The following is a 19001-nucleotide window of genomic DNA, read 5'->3' on the forward strand; positions in this document are numbered from 1 at the left end:
ATTTGCAGTGTGTAGACTAGCCCCTGTGGAATGCCTCCTTTTGAAACTTAGGAGGGAATGGATACAGACAGTATCTCATTATGTATGTACAAATTTGTACCTCTACGCAGATTTCCTTTTTCTTGGATCAGGAAAAAATTGGAGCCATTTTACTGCATTGAAGAAATGCAGGCTGTCTGGTGTGTCCCAAAGCAAGCAGACAACTGGAACTAAGGCAGCTCCTTCCCTTTCAGGGTGTTACATCTGAGGTTGCTGTGGTTATGTCATCTTGCACTGCTTGCCTATGCATTGTATGGATATAATACATGGCTCTTGCACTGTTTCAAATTTACCACACCCTTGCACAAATCCACAATATTTTCTGTTTTACTTCAAAAACATGTTTTCAATACAAATATATCCTTTTTTTAAAATCAAATCTCATTTTTGTTTTATATTCTTAAGACAGAGGCTTGATGACCACCTTGGGAGGACACAGCTGTGGAGACCACTGCCATAAAAGCAAAATAAACAGGAAGGAAAAGGATTATTGCCGGTAGGACCCAGCAATTCTTTTCCTGACGTTGAGCACTATGTACCAAGGTGTTGGGAAGAAAGCTGTTGGTAGGAGGCCCAGGAAAAGCAACACTGATCTGGAGAAATAGCTTTGTAAATATGTAATTTATTTCTTTTGGCAGCAGCAAGTCTAACACTCTCTGAAACCATCAGTCACTCTGCAGAAAATAGTTTGATAGGGTTTTCCTCATAACCTGACCCACCCTATTTTCATTAGCAGCATGATGAGATTCTGCTGGCTTAGTTTCCAGGCATCTTTCACTACCTGCTGCTCTTAAGTTGTTTACATGAAAACTGAAGTGTTTTGGATAAGGTTAAAGGTTCCAAATAACTTTTTTTCAAGAGCCCTGGAAGCAAAGGGTAGGAGATTTGCCAAGTACCTAGGGGACATGGTCATCATATTGACCTTCATCAAGGCAACTGGAGAATGCCTTGGCTGAAGGAAGTGCATCTCCAGAAACATACATCCACAGCTGAGTTCTTTAATGTTATGTCTTTAATGCCCTTGCCCAAACATCTACTACTGACAGGCAGGGATGGTTCACAGTTAAGAGAGGAAAAGCCCTCTGCATTGGTTTAAAGTGGTGGTAGTCAACAGATCCAGAAATTAGGCTATGCCTCTGTCATCCCAGCACACCTCTGGAGAACCCAATATGCAAATTGTCAATGGCTATGTAATACACAATGGAATGCTTTTTGAGGACCTCTCCCACATTTCAAACAATAGCCGTGGCTACTGATCTCTCAATATAACTTAGACTAGCTACAAAGTGCTGGCCATGGGGGCCTGTAACTGCTACTACCCCATCCTCCACAGTCAGTGGCTTTCATACAGTGCTTGATCACTTTGCTAGATACAGAATGAACTTAGCACAAATCTTCAGTAAGGCCTGTGTGTCACACCCTTATATTTTCAACCTACTGAAACTCACACTCTGCTTGAAGATCAGCTCTCTCCCCTATGTTGTCACTTGTCACAGACTCCTAGCTGCCACTGAAAGGACAGTGGGTCCACTGCAAGGCCCTGCTAATTATCCTGACAACCTCATGAAACAGTCAAAGATTTTTGTCTGGTCTGTAGTCATCCTCTTATTCATACCGGCAGTAAATTAACTAGCAAAAATACTACTAGCCCCATGTACTAAACCTGGGAACTGCAGAAAACTTCATATAGCTCCACACCTCTGGCTTTTGGAAAGCAAAGGCTTGAGGGGCTGCACCTCTTAAAGCTGTACTCAAATTGTATTTTACTGTGTAGTTTGTAGATAACATTTGGCCTAATATTTTTTGCAAGCAGACTGTTGGACTATATGTATGGACTATATTGCCTAATTGGTTGGTTTGTTGCTTTGCTCCAGGGCTTTGGTTCCTTGATCATCTACACTGTGTATATAGTAGGTTTTGCCAGGACTCCAATCTGGAGTTAACCAATTATTTGGTTTTGTGAGGCTCAAAAGAGAGGGTAGTTTGCTTCAGGATCCACGCCCTATAGATAACACAGGTGTGGATTACACCAGGCTTTATTGTTCCTGACCAGAACAATCTTCTTATATATTCCTAATGTACTCACAAGTACAGCATGCCCTGGCATATGCATGGCACATCTTTGTAGGCACACTACAAAATAGAGAATTAGCAGTCTTTAAAGCTCATCCCTGCTTATTTGGCTATCTCACTTCTTATGCAAGAAAATAATAGCACTGGGATAGAAAGGGGGGACTGGAGTGACTAGGATCCTGTCCCAGGTTAACGTCACTGAGACTGTAGCTCGGCATCTCTGTCCCTCCAGTACTGAGCAGCTGCACCAGATGCTTCTCTGGGAAGCCACCACAGAACTTCTATTATACAGCATAGGAGGAAGCGCTGTATGAGACCAAGGGAATTGATAACCTTGCTTTTGCCTCTCAGCTTTGTCAAAGGGAGTATGAGGGGGAAGAACCCTTTTCCAAGGACACTGTACCCTCCCCCCCAACACATACGTACACTGAAATTTTTCCTGGAACTTTTTCTCAAAATCCCCCAGGGTGCAACAAAGCGTGCACCCAGCTCTGCTGAGTACATACATGTATGTGATTACGCTTATTTGCAGGAAGGAGCATGGCTTGTTTGTGCCATGCTTACAAGACTACTCTACATAACTAAGTGAAGAAAGGAAACATCTACCACTAGGGTATGGCACACAGGGGCAGAAAGAAGCTTGCACCACACACAGGAACTCTTTAATTAGCAGGCTGACAGATCTGTTTCTTTGACAGTCAAACAAGCAGTATTTGCCACAGAACAGCCAAATACGTCACTGCTTGTCTTGCTGGTGGCAAGGGGTGGGGCACACAGTTGAGGAAATGGCAAGGGTACCTTAGAATGTGGAAATGGCTGCTTTCCAAGCAGAATGGGCTCTGGCAGCCATCCATACTCAGCTGCGTACACAGGCATGCCCCAGTCACCCATCCGTGCTTCAGCTGCATCCCACTGCCTTCTCCAGGCCTTGGGTGACTGCTCACGGTTCTCTAGAGTTGCAGAACAGCTCATACTCCACCTGGGGGAAGAGTTACCTGCGGGACAGCCTGCTTGCTTTCCTCATCCCTCGGGCGCAGAGCCCAGCAGCGGTGAGCAGGACGTGTGGGAAGGAGGAAGCCTGACAGCGAGCAAGCCCTAGGAGCCATGGAGCTGCACGCCTGCCGCCCTGCCAAGAAGCGGCCAGAGGCAGCAGCTCAGCAGGAAATCTTAGTGGCAGGAAACAAGGGAACAGCCATGGTAACTCATTTGGGAGCTGTTTCTTCTGCCCAGGAGCCCCCGTCATGGCTCTGTTTAAGAAAGACCTACCAGCCTTGCTGGAAATGGAGCTTCTTTCCTCGACAGGCACCAGCCCAGACCACTGCTCCCCTGGCCGCTTCTGATGGCCCATCATGTGCTGGCACGACCAAGGTCATACCACAGGGATACTTTGCTCTGTCTTACTTGTGTATATGGCTGATTTGCCTCACTAAAAAGTGTTTGCTGGCACAGCAGGGCTTTGCAGTTTTTTGTTTACAGCTTATGGCCTATTCTAGTGATTTAGTCAGGCTAATCCAATTGCATGTGTATGGCTAGAATGGCCTTTTAAAAATATCTACATATGTGTGTGTGTACCATGCAATACTTGCGTAGTGGGATTTGAAGACCTGCAGTGACACTTGGCAGGGATCAGGGAGGCTCTCTGTAGCTGCAAAACAGCTCCCCTTCTGAGGGACAGACACTTTCCAAGTGTGCTTTGCACAGCAGACTCAGTTTTGAAGGGAAGCAGCAGAGGGACACTAGCTCTGTGTCCTGGGTAGCTGGTTGTTCAGGGACTTCTCCAGGAGAATTCATGACCTTTGCAAATAGCATTCCTGACTGCACACCAGTTTCACAGATGCAGGAGGATGACCAAGCTCGTAAGGACTGGAGGCTCTGCCGCCCCCGGTGCAGCTCTCTGTGTTTGGCATCCAGCTGTCGACATGTATCCCACAGTGGGACTGAGGCACTCCAACTTGAAACTGCTCTTTGGTCAGGAGACAGACAGCTCTGCGTACATCATGGTCTCCACGAAGAGTGGAAGCAGCAGCCGTGGCAAGTGTCAACCTATGCCAGATGTAGCCTTTCATATGGAGAACACAGGGAGGGAGGAAGTGAGGAGGGGAGGAGGAGCACACTAGGAGAGGGCTGTGCTGTGGGAGCAGAACAGATCCTAGCAGAGCTCTTACCAGGGCACATTACATCTGCTGCTCCATACAGATGCAGACAATGTGCTGCAGGTGGCCCTACCCTGGATGGTGTGGGCCTAACCTCGTCTGTACCTCTTGGCCTGGGGACCGAAGCAGAGCCATTACGTATTCCCAACTCTTCCAGGAGACCCAGACATAGCATGTAATACAGCACAGGGAAAGCTTATGAGTAGCTGCTTAGCATTAATCAATAAAATGTGGTTAGACTAAACAGACGTTACATGACTAAAGAAGTATCAGAGATGCAACACGGATATGAGTCAGAACTTTTCATTGGTTAGAAAAAACATGGACTCCTACGTGGCATCACTAATTATTAACTAACTCACACTGAGAGAAAATGGCATTAATTGATCTGTTGATATGGACAGAAATTATACAGATGCAGACGTTTTACATTAACACAACTAAAGCATCCTGTCCAGCATCCAGATTGCTCTCCTCTGACCTTAAACCTATTGTTAACACAAAGATTCCCATCCGCAGCTACCTGAACCCTCCTGAATACAGGTAAGATTTTTCTGCCAGACAAGTTTACTTCCCTGTTAGCATTCTTGCAAATAATCCTTCCTTTTGCATTCAAGGGCTTATTTTTCCTTCTCTTACATCTATTTTTATTTTCATTTTGTAGGCATCTAACCACTGCTAGCATACTCCTCATCTCAGTGCAGTATATGAATTTGCCACATCAGTTCTGTATTGCATTATTCTTTATTTACTCATTGCATTGCACGGCTGAATTACCAGTGAAGATTCTTCATATCTGTCTCCATGAAAACTCAGTCTCTCTGAGATGGGTTCTTTGAACTCTTAAGAATTTCTAAGCTTTGATTTGATGGCCAGTACTGGGACTTGCTTCCGGTCACTCATCTCAAAGAAGCGCCCTTCTAGAACTGCATATTCTAAATCCCTCCAACATCTGCTTTGTAGTGGGCTGTCATTTCACCCATGGTGCAGAGCATTCACACCACAATACACTCCAAAATACCAGATCACTTTTTTCATGGCATGGGATAACCAAAGTGATTTATGCAGAGGATTGCTGCTAATTCCAGAAATGACAAGGTCTGGCACAATAAACTGAGTATACCTGCTGATCCATCTCTGTACCCAGATAGATAAATGCCTATTCAGGACTAATATGAACATTTTTCCAGTAGCACACACTGGGAATCTAACTGGTGTGGTTTGTGGCTTACCCACCTGTGAGTACTGAAAGATACCTATGTTGATAGGTAAGTCTTAGGAGCAGACAAGCCCCAGACATCCTGGGCATTACCAAATACAGTAATTTTCCAGGGAATTTGCAACAGTAGGGGTATTAACCCCAATATTAAGACCAAATTCCAAAGTACAATGATTGCGCAAAACACAGGAATTGTGTCTTTATTGGTATCCCTCCTCCTCAAGAGGTTCGAAAGCAAGGAGAAGAAAAGACTGGGGTTGAAAATCACATACTCTGTTGTGCTAGGTCAGGCTGTCCCTGTCTAGAGCAGGGCTGAACCCCCAGCCAGCACTGGGATAAAAATGAAACTGATGCACAGCACAGGCAATCCAACAAAGCAATTAAAGTGGCTAGTGTTTGATATGAAACAGTTTAGTGTTTGCCTTGCAGCCAGTACAAGGAGAACGAGTTGCTTTTCTGCACAGTGGAGTCATCTGATGTTTGCTTTAATTTCTGGAAGACTGGGGGAGCATAAGTCAAATGCTCTCACAGCTGGTTCATGCAAGGAAGAGGCCAGCAGGAACCCTGACTCACCAGAGCTGCTGAATTTCTCCCTAAAGTCCAGCTCAGCGACTGGAGTGAAATCACGGGCAGGGGGGCAGCTCTGGAATTAGGGAGGACAGGAGGAGCAGAATTCTGCGAGGATGGAAGGCTGCGAGCCCGGCCCGGGATAGACGCCCGAGGGGGGGGGGGGGGGAGGGGCAGGAGGGGCGCTGGGCGAGTGACGGCACTACGAGGCCCTAGAGGAAACCCCAGCAAACATTTCTTCTTCACGAGAGACAGAGAAGTAACTCCCTCCTCCCCGTAAAGCCGGAGGGGGCACGCAGAAGGTAGCAGCCCGGGGCCGCCGCCGCCGCCGCTGCCTCAGCAAGCCCCGTCCCCCAGCGGCGCACGCCTTCCCCCCTTACCTCATTGCCACATTCCCCAGCGAGTGAGCTCAGCTGTTCGCGCAGCCTCTCTCCTTTTATGGTCAAACAACTTTGCCTGGGCGAGGCTTTTTTCGCGAGTTGGTAAGAAGCGTCTGGGCTCCGCAGCTCCCCCACTTTTCATTTCTGCTGCCTTTCCCGGCAAGCAGGCAGGCTGAGGCAGCCGGCCGTGCGGGGGCAGAGGAGCCCATCCCTAGCCCCGCGATCTCCAGCCCCGGGGGCGGCATTTCCCTCTCCCCCCCTAGCCCTGTCCCCAGAGGTGAGTCCCTTCTCTTGGTTTAGCGAGAAAGGTTTTTGTCTGCAGCCCTGGGGCTGGTGTTGACCGAGTTAGGGGTGTGCGCCCGTGTCGGGGGGTGCGGGTTTCCTGCCGCTCCCGCCGGGAGGGTTGCTGGCCTCCTGCGAAGTTTCTCGGTCTCTTTGGGATCGATTTACTGTGGTGGCTCCTGGGTTTGTTTTTTTTTTTTTCCCTTTCGCAGAAGAGAGGTTCGCATGTGTGTGAATCTGGTTGAGTTTTCTTCCCTCCCGGTGAAATGGAGGCAGCTAAATGCTCCAGCAGAGGGGAAGAGGGAGGGGGTGTTGCCTGGTTGTAGTCGGGACAAGCTCTCTTTTGTGTGCGTAGGGATGAGTGAGACACCTATGGAGCCTTTTTCCAGATGTGCTTGAGAGAGAGGAATCTGGGGCTCTTTGTGCATGAAATTTGTTTAATTTATGAGTCTGTCTCTCTGGGAATGCCCTGAGAAAATGAAGATACAAGTCTTGCAAAGTCGTAGAGCTTCCTAACATTTTAAATATGTTTGCATAGCTTTGGGGAGTTTTTCCTCTTTTTTTTTTTTTTTTTTTTTTTTTATCCCCTGGCACAGGGAGGAGGCAAGCCGAGCATATATGGGACACGTTTGTAGCTCTTAGTTCTGAATGTCCCCCTCCCCCAGCTCGGTTGTCTTAAGGCTCTACCTTGCAGCTTGCATAGCTGATAGGACTTTGCTCTCTTTGAAGCATTGTAACTTTGGGCTAGGCTGGGAGAACTTTCTGGAATTAGTCTGTATGAGAAGATGAAAAGAAGCATAACTCCTAAATCTCTTTAATCTGTTCATTTCATATTCTGTATTTTTTGCCATAGTTCCCTTCTGATCCCCCTCAGTTGCGAGGAAGTTGGCAAGTAGGGAGAAGTATAGATGTGGTGTGTCACACCACAGTGCTGGGCTGGCTTTTACAGGGGCTCCTTCTGTGGCTGGAGTCAATCTGCTTTCTACCAACAGAGGTGAAAAAGAATGCTCAGCTCTGTGCCTCCTCAGGTTCCTCCTCCTTTCGGTACCCCAGGAAAGGAGCTGAGCTTTTCAAAGTAGTATCTTGGGGTCACAGAATCACAGATTGGTAGGGGTTGGAAGGGACTTGTGGAGATCATCTAGTCCAACCCCCCTGCTAAAGCAGGATCACCTAGAGCACAAGATCGCATCCAGGTGAGTTTTGAGTTTCTCCAGAGAAGGAGACTCCACAGCCTCTCTGGGCAGCCTATTCCAGTGCTCGGTCACCCTCAGAGTAAAGGAGTTTTTCCTCATATTCAGATGGAACTTCCTGTGTTCCAGTTTGTGCCCATTGCCTCTTGTCAAAGAAGTGAAAGCTGTCTGGATGCATAAGAGGTGGGAGACCCACCACGGGATCTTCTGGGAGGTGACTCTGCTGCTGAGGGAGGTGTCACTTGATTCTGTGTTCATACTTCTCCTTGCTCTCTGTTAGAGAGAAACAGTGTGTGAGGCAACTAAATATCCTGCCTCTGTCGTTTGAGGACATCTTTCTTCATAGCTCCACTTGAGTCATCTTAAATGCTGTTACAGCAGGCAGAAAAATCTCTCCCCTCAGGGAAAGCGTGAGGACGAGAAGGATTTGAGATTAGGTCTGCTGGTGTGACACTCCCTCTCCAATAGCTTTTACAAACAGTGCCACAGGACTCACATAAGCTGTGTGTTTCTGGTAAGGCTTAGATGGCATTGGCAATGCCGCAGGGCTGGGGGGGGGCGGTGATGCTCCACAAAGTGAGCCTTTCTCAGCCGGTTTGATCTGTGTGGGGGTGGACCGATAAACAGAAGCGAGGATGAGCAGGGGCAGCTGCTGGATGGAGACAGCTCTGAGCAGAAAGGGCCTTAAGTGTGACATAGCATACTGGGAAATGGGCTGCTTTGGTTTAAGGGAGATGGCAGCTGCTGGTAGCAAAGCCAGGACTTTTTTGTGAAGCAGCCGATGTCTCAAGACTGACTCTGACTAACCCTGGGATGGATCACGATGAGAAGTGACATTGTCACTGTGGTGTTCTGCTTATAATGCTGTCGATTCTGGTAGAACTACTACCAAGTGGTTCATTATGCCATTACGTGAAACAGTGGAGCACATGGCAGAAGTCTAAAGAAAGGCTGGAGGGCTTTTTAATAGCTTCTGTAGCTCGGTGGGAAGCTGCAGACTGGAGGGAGTTGGTCAGTCCCTTCTGATGTGCAAGTCTGAGGGACTGAGGGCAGACCTTGCTGATTACTCTTCTGCCTTGGCCCTTTCCCATGCTGGAGCATGTGGGAGATGCTCAGCACAGCTCTTTGGCTGCTGCTCACTGTTGGAGCCTCTTCCTCCTTTTGAAAAGCCCAGAAGAGTCTGTCAAAGTGCATGCAACAAATCAGCCCTGCACAAAGGGAACAAAAAGTGCAGCAACACGAACTTTTGTCTATGTTGTCACACGCCTGTGACCTGGAGAAGCTGTTACAGGTTACTGTATCTTACCATACTGCACTGAATCGTGGGAGTGCTGAGAACTGGGCGTGCAGGTCTTACCAGCAGCCATGGGTGAATTAGTGGTGGGCGGATGTTTGTGGCACCAGGGCTGTCTGTCTCAGCAGCTGTTATTGTCCGTGGGAGAGAGGCTGGCAGCGTGGAGGGGTACTGTTTTGAACATGCCAACTTGAAATGCTGGCACAGAGCCCCTGTGCTCGCGGAAGCACTATTGTACTGGGGTGTTAGGAGGACTGTCGGCATGCCAGGCTTTACAACAAAGCGTCTGACTTCATGGAGCTTTCTAGCATGGATGAGATTTCTGGCCTGGATTGCAGGACTGAGAGAATGCTAGAAATGTGGCTCTCATGAGACCAGCGGCTCCTGAAACAGTCGAGTTGGTGGGGCTCTTCCCCAGCTGCTCAAGAAAGGAGGGAGGGGAGAGGGTTCGTTTGCCCGCACGCTGCTAGCGCAGTGCTTGCCCCCCTTCCGCGCCGCAGGCTGGCCTTGCGCAGGTAGGACCGCGGCTGCACTCACTGCCTGGAGGACGGGAGCCGCGGCTGCACGGGTGCTGGCTGCGCCCCTCGCAGCCCGAAGGGACGGGGGGCGGTGGAGCGGCGTCCGAGGAGCGCTTCCTGGCGGGGGCGGAGCGGGCGCCGGCGCAGCGGTGAGGGGAGGCGGGAGCCGCTGTCACCCTCGCCGGGGGCAGGAAGGAGAGAAGGCGGGAAGGAGAGAAGGCGGAGGCGAGATCTAGGAGAGCAGGGGCCTCTGCCCGAGGATGTGACACCGGGGAGCTCCTCACCCGCCCTCTTGTTCTGCCGCAGCTGCCTGCGCTCCTCCAGCATGCAGGGGTCTGGAGGTAAAGAATGGAAGATGCAGGGGTGCGCCAGCGTTGGGGGGGGCGAAGGGGGACATTACTGGGGCTGTCACAGGCTGAGGTCCAGAGGAACAGGGTGGTGTTATTGGGTAAGTGGGGGAGAGGAAGTGCAAATTCCAGTTCTGGGAGAGTGAGTCTGGGGGCATCCCCTCAGGGTGTGTGGGGCTCCATGTGCATGGCGGGTAACACTCGTTCTGGTGGCCCGCTGCTGTCCTCCCCAGCGTGCGTGCATGCATGCAAGGCTCTCGTGCAGCAAAGAGCTTGGTTTTCTCCGTGGCAAGAGCCCCTTTGCAGTTAATGCCATACTGAGTTGAAATGGTGAAGCGTGCTGGCTCATTCGAGCAGCCTGCAGTTTCTGTTCCTCCTTTTTCCTGTGATGATCCTGGAAGTGCTCTGTGCTCTGCTCAGGCACCTCAGCCTCTGGCCAGACTTAAATTTCTGTATCCCTCTGTTTCCCGTGTTCTTCTCTATTAATTTCCTCTCTAGCCCAAGGCTGGCTTCATATAGGTTTCCTTCCTCTTCTCTCCTGCCAGGTGCTGAGAAGATGGCCTCCCCAGGTGCCCCAGGGACCCGCATGACGTCCACAGTCAGTATCAACATTTCTACTCCTTCCTTTTACAACCCACAGAAGAAGTTTGCACCTGTGGTTGCCCCTAAACCCAAGGTGAACCCGTTCAAGGCTGGAGGTGCATCAGAGTCATCGCTGCCCCCGCCTTCTGGAGCTGGCGCCCAGCGTGCTCAGATAGGGAAGGTGGGGGAGATTCCATCAGCATCCATGTCCCTTCTGGCAGAAGGTAGGTGAGGGCTTGTGTGGCAGATGTGAGTGTGCATTTCTGAATTCTCAGGGGGTAAGGTCTGTAACTGGGCTAAACATGAGACCAGGGGCAAAACTGCTGTAAGTGACGGATACTCTTGTTGTAGAGGCTGGCAGGTTCCAGAATGAGCTAAAACAATTGTAAAGGGATTTCAAAGTAGATAGTATCTCCATTAGGAAAGGAGGCAGGAAGGCAATTGTGCGTTGCACTGATGTTGGAGGAATGCAATGGATTTTTCATAGTATTCGCTGAGTGTATAATTGTGTAACTGCAGCTGGTTTCTGGCCACCATGCCAGAGAGCAAATATGTTGCAGGAAAGTTGACCCTGATGGTGTTGAATCATGCTATTCTCCTTCTTGTTGATTCATCCTGGCTCAGGTTGGTTGTTTCTGACTGTAGAGATCCTTCTCGTGGACTCTGCAGTTGCCATCTTTGCTACTGGAGATGCGGAGGAAGAAATAATTGCGTAGAAAAGTGGTGGAAGCTATCCTAAACAGGAAGTGAGACTTAGAGTTTGTATGGCTTGTAGAATTTCATACTTTTTCCTACTGCTTTGGGCTGGGTGTGTTTTCCTGTGTAGAATGACTGCTTGCTGTATTGTGGTTTTCTTTTTCTTTTTTTCTTTCTTTTTTTTTTTTTTATTTCCTGTGGTGGTGGGGTGGTTTTTTGTTCTGTTTTTTTTTTTCTTGTTGGTTGGTTGGTTTTGTGTCCTCTAAGAAGCAGAAGGTTCCTGGTTGTGTGGCTCCACAGTTGGAATTGATGAGCGTGAGGCCACCAGAAATTTCCCTAGGGGCCTCTTGCTAATGCTCGATGCTGCATATTACCCCTAGACTCTATCAGTGTGCACCTCTGTTGGGACATGCATATTCAGATAATGCTAGCTGCTGTTTTAAATTTCTTTCCTTTCACTGTCTAGCATAGACTATGCAACAGCAATGTTTTCTAGGTTAGCATACTAAGTTAGTGGGCAGCTGACCTACTGTGAATTCTTGAGTCACGAGGGCCTCAGCATGTTGGTGCTTTTGTCTACTAGAATTGTACCAACCAACTCTGACCTTTTTCTCAAGTGTTGCTGGCTAGACTCTTGTGTCTGTAATCCAAGGTCCCATCTTAGGCTTTATGATTTTCTGCTGTAGTTGTATGGATTAGGGATGTGTTTGCTGGAAGGTCTCAAACTGACACAAATATATTACCTGAAGTACAAAAGTAGACAGATGAATGTTAAATTTTTTTTTTTCAATGTACAGTGTGAGTGGAGGATTGGATGTTGTTTACTCCAGTTCTCCCTTCCTTGTAAAGCTTATTATGGAGAAACTAACTTGACAGAAAGATTAGCAAAAGAACTATTTGGCTTAAGCTGCTGTGTTACCATTGGGTGAGGGTGGCCAGCAAGACATCTGAAGTACAGTTGAACCACCAAAACTCAGTCATCAGAGAAATGCATCTGATTTGATCCTTCTCTGATGCATCTCTTCAATCCTTCTCTCCCTTTCTTATACACTCCCCAAACAAATAGTAGTATAAGCCATAGCAGTTGGTCTCTTTGTCTTAAATGACAGGATGGCTAAGTTAGTATTGCTGTAGGAACATTATATTTAGTATTCATCATTCTATAAATCTGGTATAGTAATTTTGTGGGGAACTTTTTTGTTTGAATAATTCATAAAACAGGCTTTTAACACATCTGAAGCAATGTGACAACAGATCAGGGCTTAGATATTCTTTATCATTTCAATAAATCAAAGGGCATGCTTATACAAATTTGATCCCAAAACTGTAGTTTCAAAGAAAAAATACCAGCCCTGTATTACTTCCCTCTGCCCCAAGCAGAATGTCTCTGGCACAGAAAGGCTTGGAAGAGGTGCTGCATACAGTGGAGTTCATGCATTCCACTGGCTAAAAAGATTTTGGCTTTAATTTTCTGAAAGGGCAGTATTGTCTCTCTTAGGTTACAGATCAGAAGTCCTTATAAAGTCTGTCAACAACAGCTGGATATAAAGATGAGACAATTTGATTACTGCTGTTAAAAAGTTGCACATGGAGTAGCAGGAGTGAGAGATGTGGTCTTTCACCCTGCTGCTGGTTGGGGCTAGCTAGGAAGAGAGGTGGGTGTCCAGAATAAGGGGTGTGGAAGTTATGCATCCTTGTCTTCAATGTTCTTTGCTGCTTGGATGATAAGAGGACAGCTTTTCCAATACGTGGTGAAGGGAAGAGGATTCACATTTATGTGACTGTGTTGTAGTAGAAAATGTTTCTTTTTGCTTGTTCCATGTCTTCGGCAAATATGAATAGATGAAAGCAATGGGGTTTTCTTCTAGGAAGTTGAGGCGCTCTGTTTCTTTTCAGCCTACTTAAAAGGGTTCTGGAAGATTTCTCATGTCCTAATCTGTATTGGGTATGGGAATATTTTAGTCTCCAAAAGGAAAGCTGTTTTCATCTCCCAGAAAAATAAAGCCATTTCAAAGATTGGTCATATGGTAGTTGGTTTGACTTGCTTTTATTTTCCCCCATTTATTTCTTGTAGTGCTTACTAGCCAGCTGTGAGGTGCCAGCTTATTTTCCCGTAATCAGGCTCCTCAGGGTCCTGGGTTGTCCACTGGCATTCCTTCTAATGCTGCTCTGTATTCAGCAATCTGAATGCATATGCTAGGCACCAAAAAATGAGGGGGAAAGGGCATAGTAAGATGTTTCCCAATTATACAATAACTATTCCCAGTGACTAATTGTGGTAGCTACTGAGGAAAGTTTATATGATGGCAGATAGCTTTGGACAAGTGAAAGCCAGCCTGTGGAGTTCAGTTGTCCTGGATGGGTGCTGGGTTCCCCTTGGTACTGGGGTACTTGCTGTGGTACCTTCAAGAGCCCTCCTGGGGTTTGTACTAGCTAAGAGTAAGAAATGATCCAAACTTGATTTTATTCTCATTCTTTCCCATAGAGCTGCCACTGCCACCTCCTCCCCCACCTGGAGAGGAGGCAAGTTTCTCCTCAAACTGTGCTTTTCCCCCACCCCCACCACCCTTTGAAGAGCCTTTTCCACCAGCCCCGGAAGAAGTTTTTCCTTCTCCTCCTCCTCCACTGATGTTTGATGAAGGGCCTGTGAGCAAAGTACCTGTCCCACAGGTGAGTAAGGTCAAGGGAAGTATAGCTTCTTGTGATGCTCTGTGAGTTGGGATAGCTTTTTTACTACTCTGAACTCAGCAGCAGGAAGCCCTGAGATCTGGGAAGGCAGAAAATGCTGCCACCCCATGGACCAGCATAGATTAGGGTCAACTGGTTGGGCTACAGCTCTGCAGATGAAGGACCTGGGGTTCTTAGTGGACAGTGAGTTGAATGTGAGCCAGCAATGCACCCTTGTGGCAATAAAGGCCAACCATATTCTGGACTGCGTTGGTGAGAGTGTAGTCAGCAGGATGAGGACAGTGATTATTTCTCTCTTTGGTGCTAGTGATGCTGCATCTTGGAGGACTGTTTCCAGTTGGGCTTCTGATTATAATAAGCCCAGAGGAATACTGAACTAGCTGCAATCCAGCAAAGGGTCATAGCGATCATTGGGGGTTGGAGCACATGATGTGAGAGCTGGGTTTGTTCAGCCTGCAGAAGAGGAGGCCAAGGCCGGGATCTAACTGCAGTCTGCAATACCTAAAGGAGGGCTGGAGAGAAGACAGATTCTTCTTACTGGGGCACAGCAAGAGAACAAGAGACAATGGACACAAGTTGCGGCAAGGGAAATTCCTGCTGGACAGAAGAAAAACCTGTTTCCCTCCAAGGGTGGCTCAACACTGGCACAGGTGCCCAGAGAGGCTGGGGAATCTGCGTCCTTGGGGATGTTCAGAAACCACCTGGACAAGGCCCTGAGCAACCTGGTCTGGCTTAGGAGTTAGCCCTGCTGTCAGCAGGGTGTTGGACTAGAGACCTCCAGATGTCTTTTCGCACCTAAATCTATCTGTGGGTTTCTTCGGGCTGTGCATTTTCCCACTGTTTGTAGACATTGGAGACTGTGCCCTGTTCATCCTTACCAACTTGCTATCCACTCGAAGCAAGGAGCAGATCTGTACCACAGTCCAAAGTGTCAAAATCTGCTATTGTAAGGGGATACACCTGGTTCTCTGACTGTTCCTGTAACGTGCTCTGCTCCCTCTTTCCTCATGGATGGTGGTATAGGTACATGGCAAGATGAGCAGCATTGATCTTGAGATTGACTCACTGTCCGTAATGTTGGATGACATGGAGAAGAATGACCCCTTCAAATCCCGGGTGAGCACTCCAGGATGTCACAGGTGGAAGGAAAGATGACTGGTTTGCTGAACAGAGGTGGTGAGAAGGGTGCTACTGAAGATTAAAATGTCTGGATAAACCATAGTGAGAAACTGAACCTGAAGGATCAGAAAGCATAGATCTTGCAACATGTCAGGACTGCTAAATATGTAACAGTGTGGGAACCCTTAGCATTGTGGGTCTGAGATAGCTGTTGACTTACTGCTATAGACATCATATTTTCTCTTCCACCTTGCTGATAACTGCCTGTTTCTCTCTGCTGCTTCCCTTTACAGACATCTCCAGGATCCACAGGTTCTCTGGAGAAACCATTGGCCCCCAAAGCCCCTGTGGAAATACCATCTGCACCCAGAGATACTCCTCATTCCTTTCCTTCCAAGTTCACTCCAAAGCCAAGTGGAAGCTTAACTTTCAAGCCCGCTGGGGTGGATTTGACACCCACCCCAACCCCATGGGCAGCTCCACAGCAACGCAAGGAGCCCCTAGCACCTGTGCCTCCACCCCCCTTTCACTCTCCTGCTCAGCCTACCCCTAAATTCACCCCACCCCCTGTTGCTGGCTCTCCTAAGTCTGGGCCCAAATCAGGTGCCAATGTTCCCATGGCTCCCTCAAACTCTACAAGATATCCTACCTCCCTTCAGACTCGGTTCACAGCCCCTTCACCTTCAGGTCCCTCCTCTCGGCCACAGCCTCCCAATTTCACCTATGCCCAGCAGAGGGAAAGACCCCAAGTGCAGGAGAAGCCACATCCCACAGAACAACCTGCTGCTGCAAAAGACACGGTAAGGGATAGAGCCATGGGACCAGTGCCTTGGGACAGGTGTCGCTGGGAGCAAAGTTGGAGGATGAGGAGGCAGGGTCTGTCCCAGGCTAGGGGAAGCTGTTACCCATCTGAAAGAGAGATGTAATGAGAGACAGTGGTGGAGAGGGATAGGTCTTCATGTAAAGGTGGAAAGAAGCAAGCACAGTGCATGGCAGATTATTTCTCCTCACTGTCTCTCTCTAGGGAACAAAGGTGAGAGAAGTAGGTTTATTAGGGACAGGGTGGGAAGGAGCCTGTCTATATGTGTCCTTTGGGATTGAATGTTTCCTGTTCCTGCAGCATCGACCCACAGGCTCCAGTGCAGATCCACCGAGGGGAAATGCCTCTCTGACCATGAAGGAGGTAGAAGAGTTGGAGATGTTGACCCAGAAACTAATGAAGGATATGGAGCATCCGCCTGCAGCAGAGGCTGCTACTTCTGGTGCGTTCCCTCAATGGGCAGCCGTAGGACTAAGACTGTGGTGGTTTTCATCTCTGCTAATCCCTTTCTTCTTCCATTGACAGAGCTCTGTGGCTTCTGCCGGAAGCCCCTATCACGAACCCAGCCAGCTGTGAGGGCCCTGGACTGCCTCTTCCATGTGGAATGCTTCACCTGCTTCAAATGTGAGAAGCAGCTGCAGGGGCAGCAGTTCTACAATGTGGATGAGAAGCCCTTCTGCGAGGACTGCTATGCTGTGAGTCACTGGGATGAAAGCTGCTGGAGAGAGCTGAGCTTGCTGTGGTTGCTCTCTTTTGCCTTCCCTTTCTCCTTCCATCTTGCCTGTGTGTGCTGTAGCCTCTCAGGGGTGGGGGATTGGATTAATGTGTCTTACTTGTTTCCTTTGGGCTCAGGGGACCTTGGAAAAGTGCAGTGTCTGCAAACAGACCATCACAGACCGGATGCTGAAGGCCACTGGTAACTCATACCATCCCCAGTGCTTCACCTGCGTGATGTGCCATACCCCTCTTGAGGGGGCCTCTTTTATTGTGGACCAGGCCAACCAGCCTCACTGTGTGGATGACTACCACAGGTATGGAGAGAGCACATGCATGTGGTGTCTGAAAGAAGGCAGATTCCCTCACACCTGTTTAATTTTGCTGCAGTATGGGGTTGGGTTGCCCATGTGGTCTATTGTAAGTGAAGTTAAAAATGAGTCAGCAATGTACCTTGCAGCAACTAAGATCTTTCCTCAAACTTCTTTGTGATTTATTATTCCTCTGCTGCTAATACTATTGTACGACAGTGAGAAACTTGAATGTCACTACAGTGGTCATGGTCTCCGCTATATTTTTGTGCGTTGCAGGAAGTATGCTCCACGCTGCTCTGTCTGTAGTGAGCCTATCATGCCAGAGCCTGGAAAGGATGAGACAGTGCGTGTGGTGGCATTGGAGAAAAATTTCCACATGAAATGTTACAAGTGTGAGGTAAGCCTGGTGGCCGCACTCCTCCCATCTCTCCCATGCCCATCACCAGCAACTGGGCACCTTTGTTGTGTATCCTGACCAAACACTAAGGTGGTTTTGAATGAATCTGGAGCTTTTTGAAGCAGATTCAGAAAAAGATTAGACATCCACAAGTCCATGAACAAGGACTATGCAGGGCTGTAGTCTCTAACATCCCTAACACAGCAGTTGTTTATACCGGGGGAACATGCTGTGATCACAGTAGGGGTTTGCCTATCCCTCAAAAGAGTGTCTCCCATCAGCACCATCAGAGACAGAGCAGTGGGCTGTTGAGCCATTATACTGATCCGATGGGGCATTTCTTATATCCTTGAATGCATTTACCCTGCTGTGGGCTGTCATTGAGCTCCCTCCCTCTTTTCTTTCCCTGTTTAGGACTGTGGGAAGCCCTTGTCCATTGAAGCAGATGAGAATGGGTGCTTCCCACTGGATGGGCATGTGCTGTGTATCAAATGTCACACTGTTCGTGCCAAAACAGCACACTGAGGAGCTTGGAGTGGGCATACCTTTGATACCCCTGCACTCGATACTCTTCCCCTCCCCGCCGTTGTCCTGTCCCTCTGCCTGACAAGGCAGATTGCTACCAATGGAGACTACGCCAGCGCAGTTCTTAACTCGTGTAAGATTCACCGCTCCTAGACTTCACTCTGCAAAGCCACCAAGAGAGGACTTCTTGTCCTGTCACCACTTCCTGGCCACAGCGTATTCCAGGCTGGGGGCTATGATGAAGGTGAGTGCACAATCTCCGTTCCCTCAAGACTCTGGAGGAGAAAGACCAGACCTCAACCACTGCCTGGTGGAAGTAGCAAGAATGACCTGGTGGCTGGGAAGGGCTGAGCATTCTTCTGTTCCACCGAGCCAGGAAACAATGATTTGACCTTAGAAGGTGGAAGCCTCCATCTTGGCACCACTTCTGTCTTTGAGTTTGTTTTTTCTTGTGTGCCACCTCATTATCAGGATGTCTTCCCCTGCCTCCTCCCTCGCTCCTGGGTTAGAGTGTGGAGGCAGAACATACTGGGAATTTGTGTTATTGTTGCTGGAAAAAAGCTAACCTACTATAGCTTTTCTGTCTCTAATGGATTTTACTGGCTAACTGTCTTGTCAATCTTTTTTTTCCTTAGCCAGATTTAACTGGCAATGTTTGGAATCCTACTCTGTTCCTGAGTTTGGAAACTTTTTTTTAAAAATCTTTTTCCCTCCCCAAAATGAATCATTTCCCAGTGTGGTTTCTGGACAGCCAGGCTGGGCACCAGAGTAGCAAAGCAGTCCAAAGAATGCATGTTTACAAATAAAGACCATTGTAAGGACAGGCAGCGGATGGTGAGGAGGCGTCTCAGTGCGTGGATGAGGATTCAGCAGGCTGAGGAATATCTCCCCGTTTCAGTAGGGATTCTTTCACTCCTGTCAGTGAAAGCTGCAGTGTAATTGCAATGTACTGTCTGGCTCCAAGTGTTACTGCACTGAGCCCCATTTCCTGGACTAGAAACTCTCAAACTGAGCAAACCTTTTGAATAACTACACTGTCCAACCACTGTTCGCATTCAATAAAATGTGGGTTTTTTTCCATTAA

The 19001-nt window shown here is 48.3% G+C and overlaps 1 protein-coding gene across 2 annotated transcripts; it reads left to right on the forward strand.

Annotated features, from left to right (window-relative positions):
* The first annotated feature begins 466 nt into the window (after positions 1–466).
* On the forward strand, positions 467–19001 carry ZYX (zyxin). Of its 2 annotated transcripts, none has more exons than XM_054822066.1 (10): positions 467–535; positions 10608–10868; positions 13826–14010; positions 15052–15144; positions 15441–15947; positions 16268–16409; positions 16493–16662; positions 16820–16998; positions 17272–17392; positions 17807–19001. In XM_054822066.1, the coding sequence occupies exons 2-10, from the start codon at positions 10619–10621 to the stop codon at positions 17915–17917; spliced, it is 1758 nt and encodes a 585-aa protein (XP_054678041.1). In that variant the 5' UTR covers positions 467–535; positions 10608–10618; the 3' UTR covers positions 17918–19001. The 2 variants fall into 2 exon arrangements, with proteins under 2 accessions (XP_054678041.1, XP_054678030.1); XM_054822055.1 differs by lacking the exon at positions 467–535 and adding an exon at positions 9495–10056.

This window comes from Grus americana, chromosome 1, assembly GCF_028858705.1.
Source record: "Grus americana isolate bGruAme1 chromosome 1, bGruAme1.mat, whole genome shotgun sequence".
Classification (NCBI taxonomy): domain Eukaryota; kingdom Metazoa; phylum Chordata; class Aves; order Gruiformes; family Gruidae; genus Grus; species Grus americana.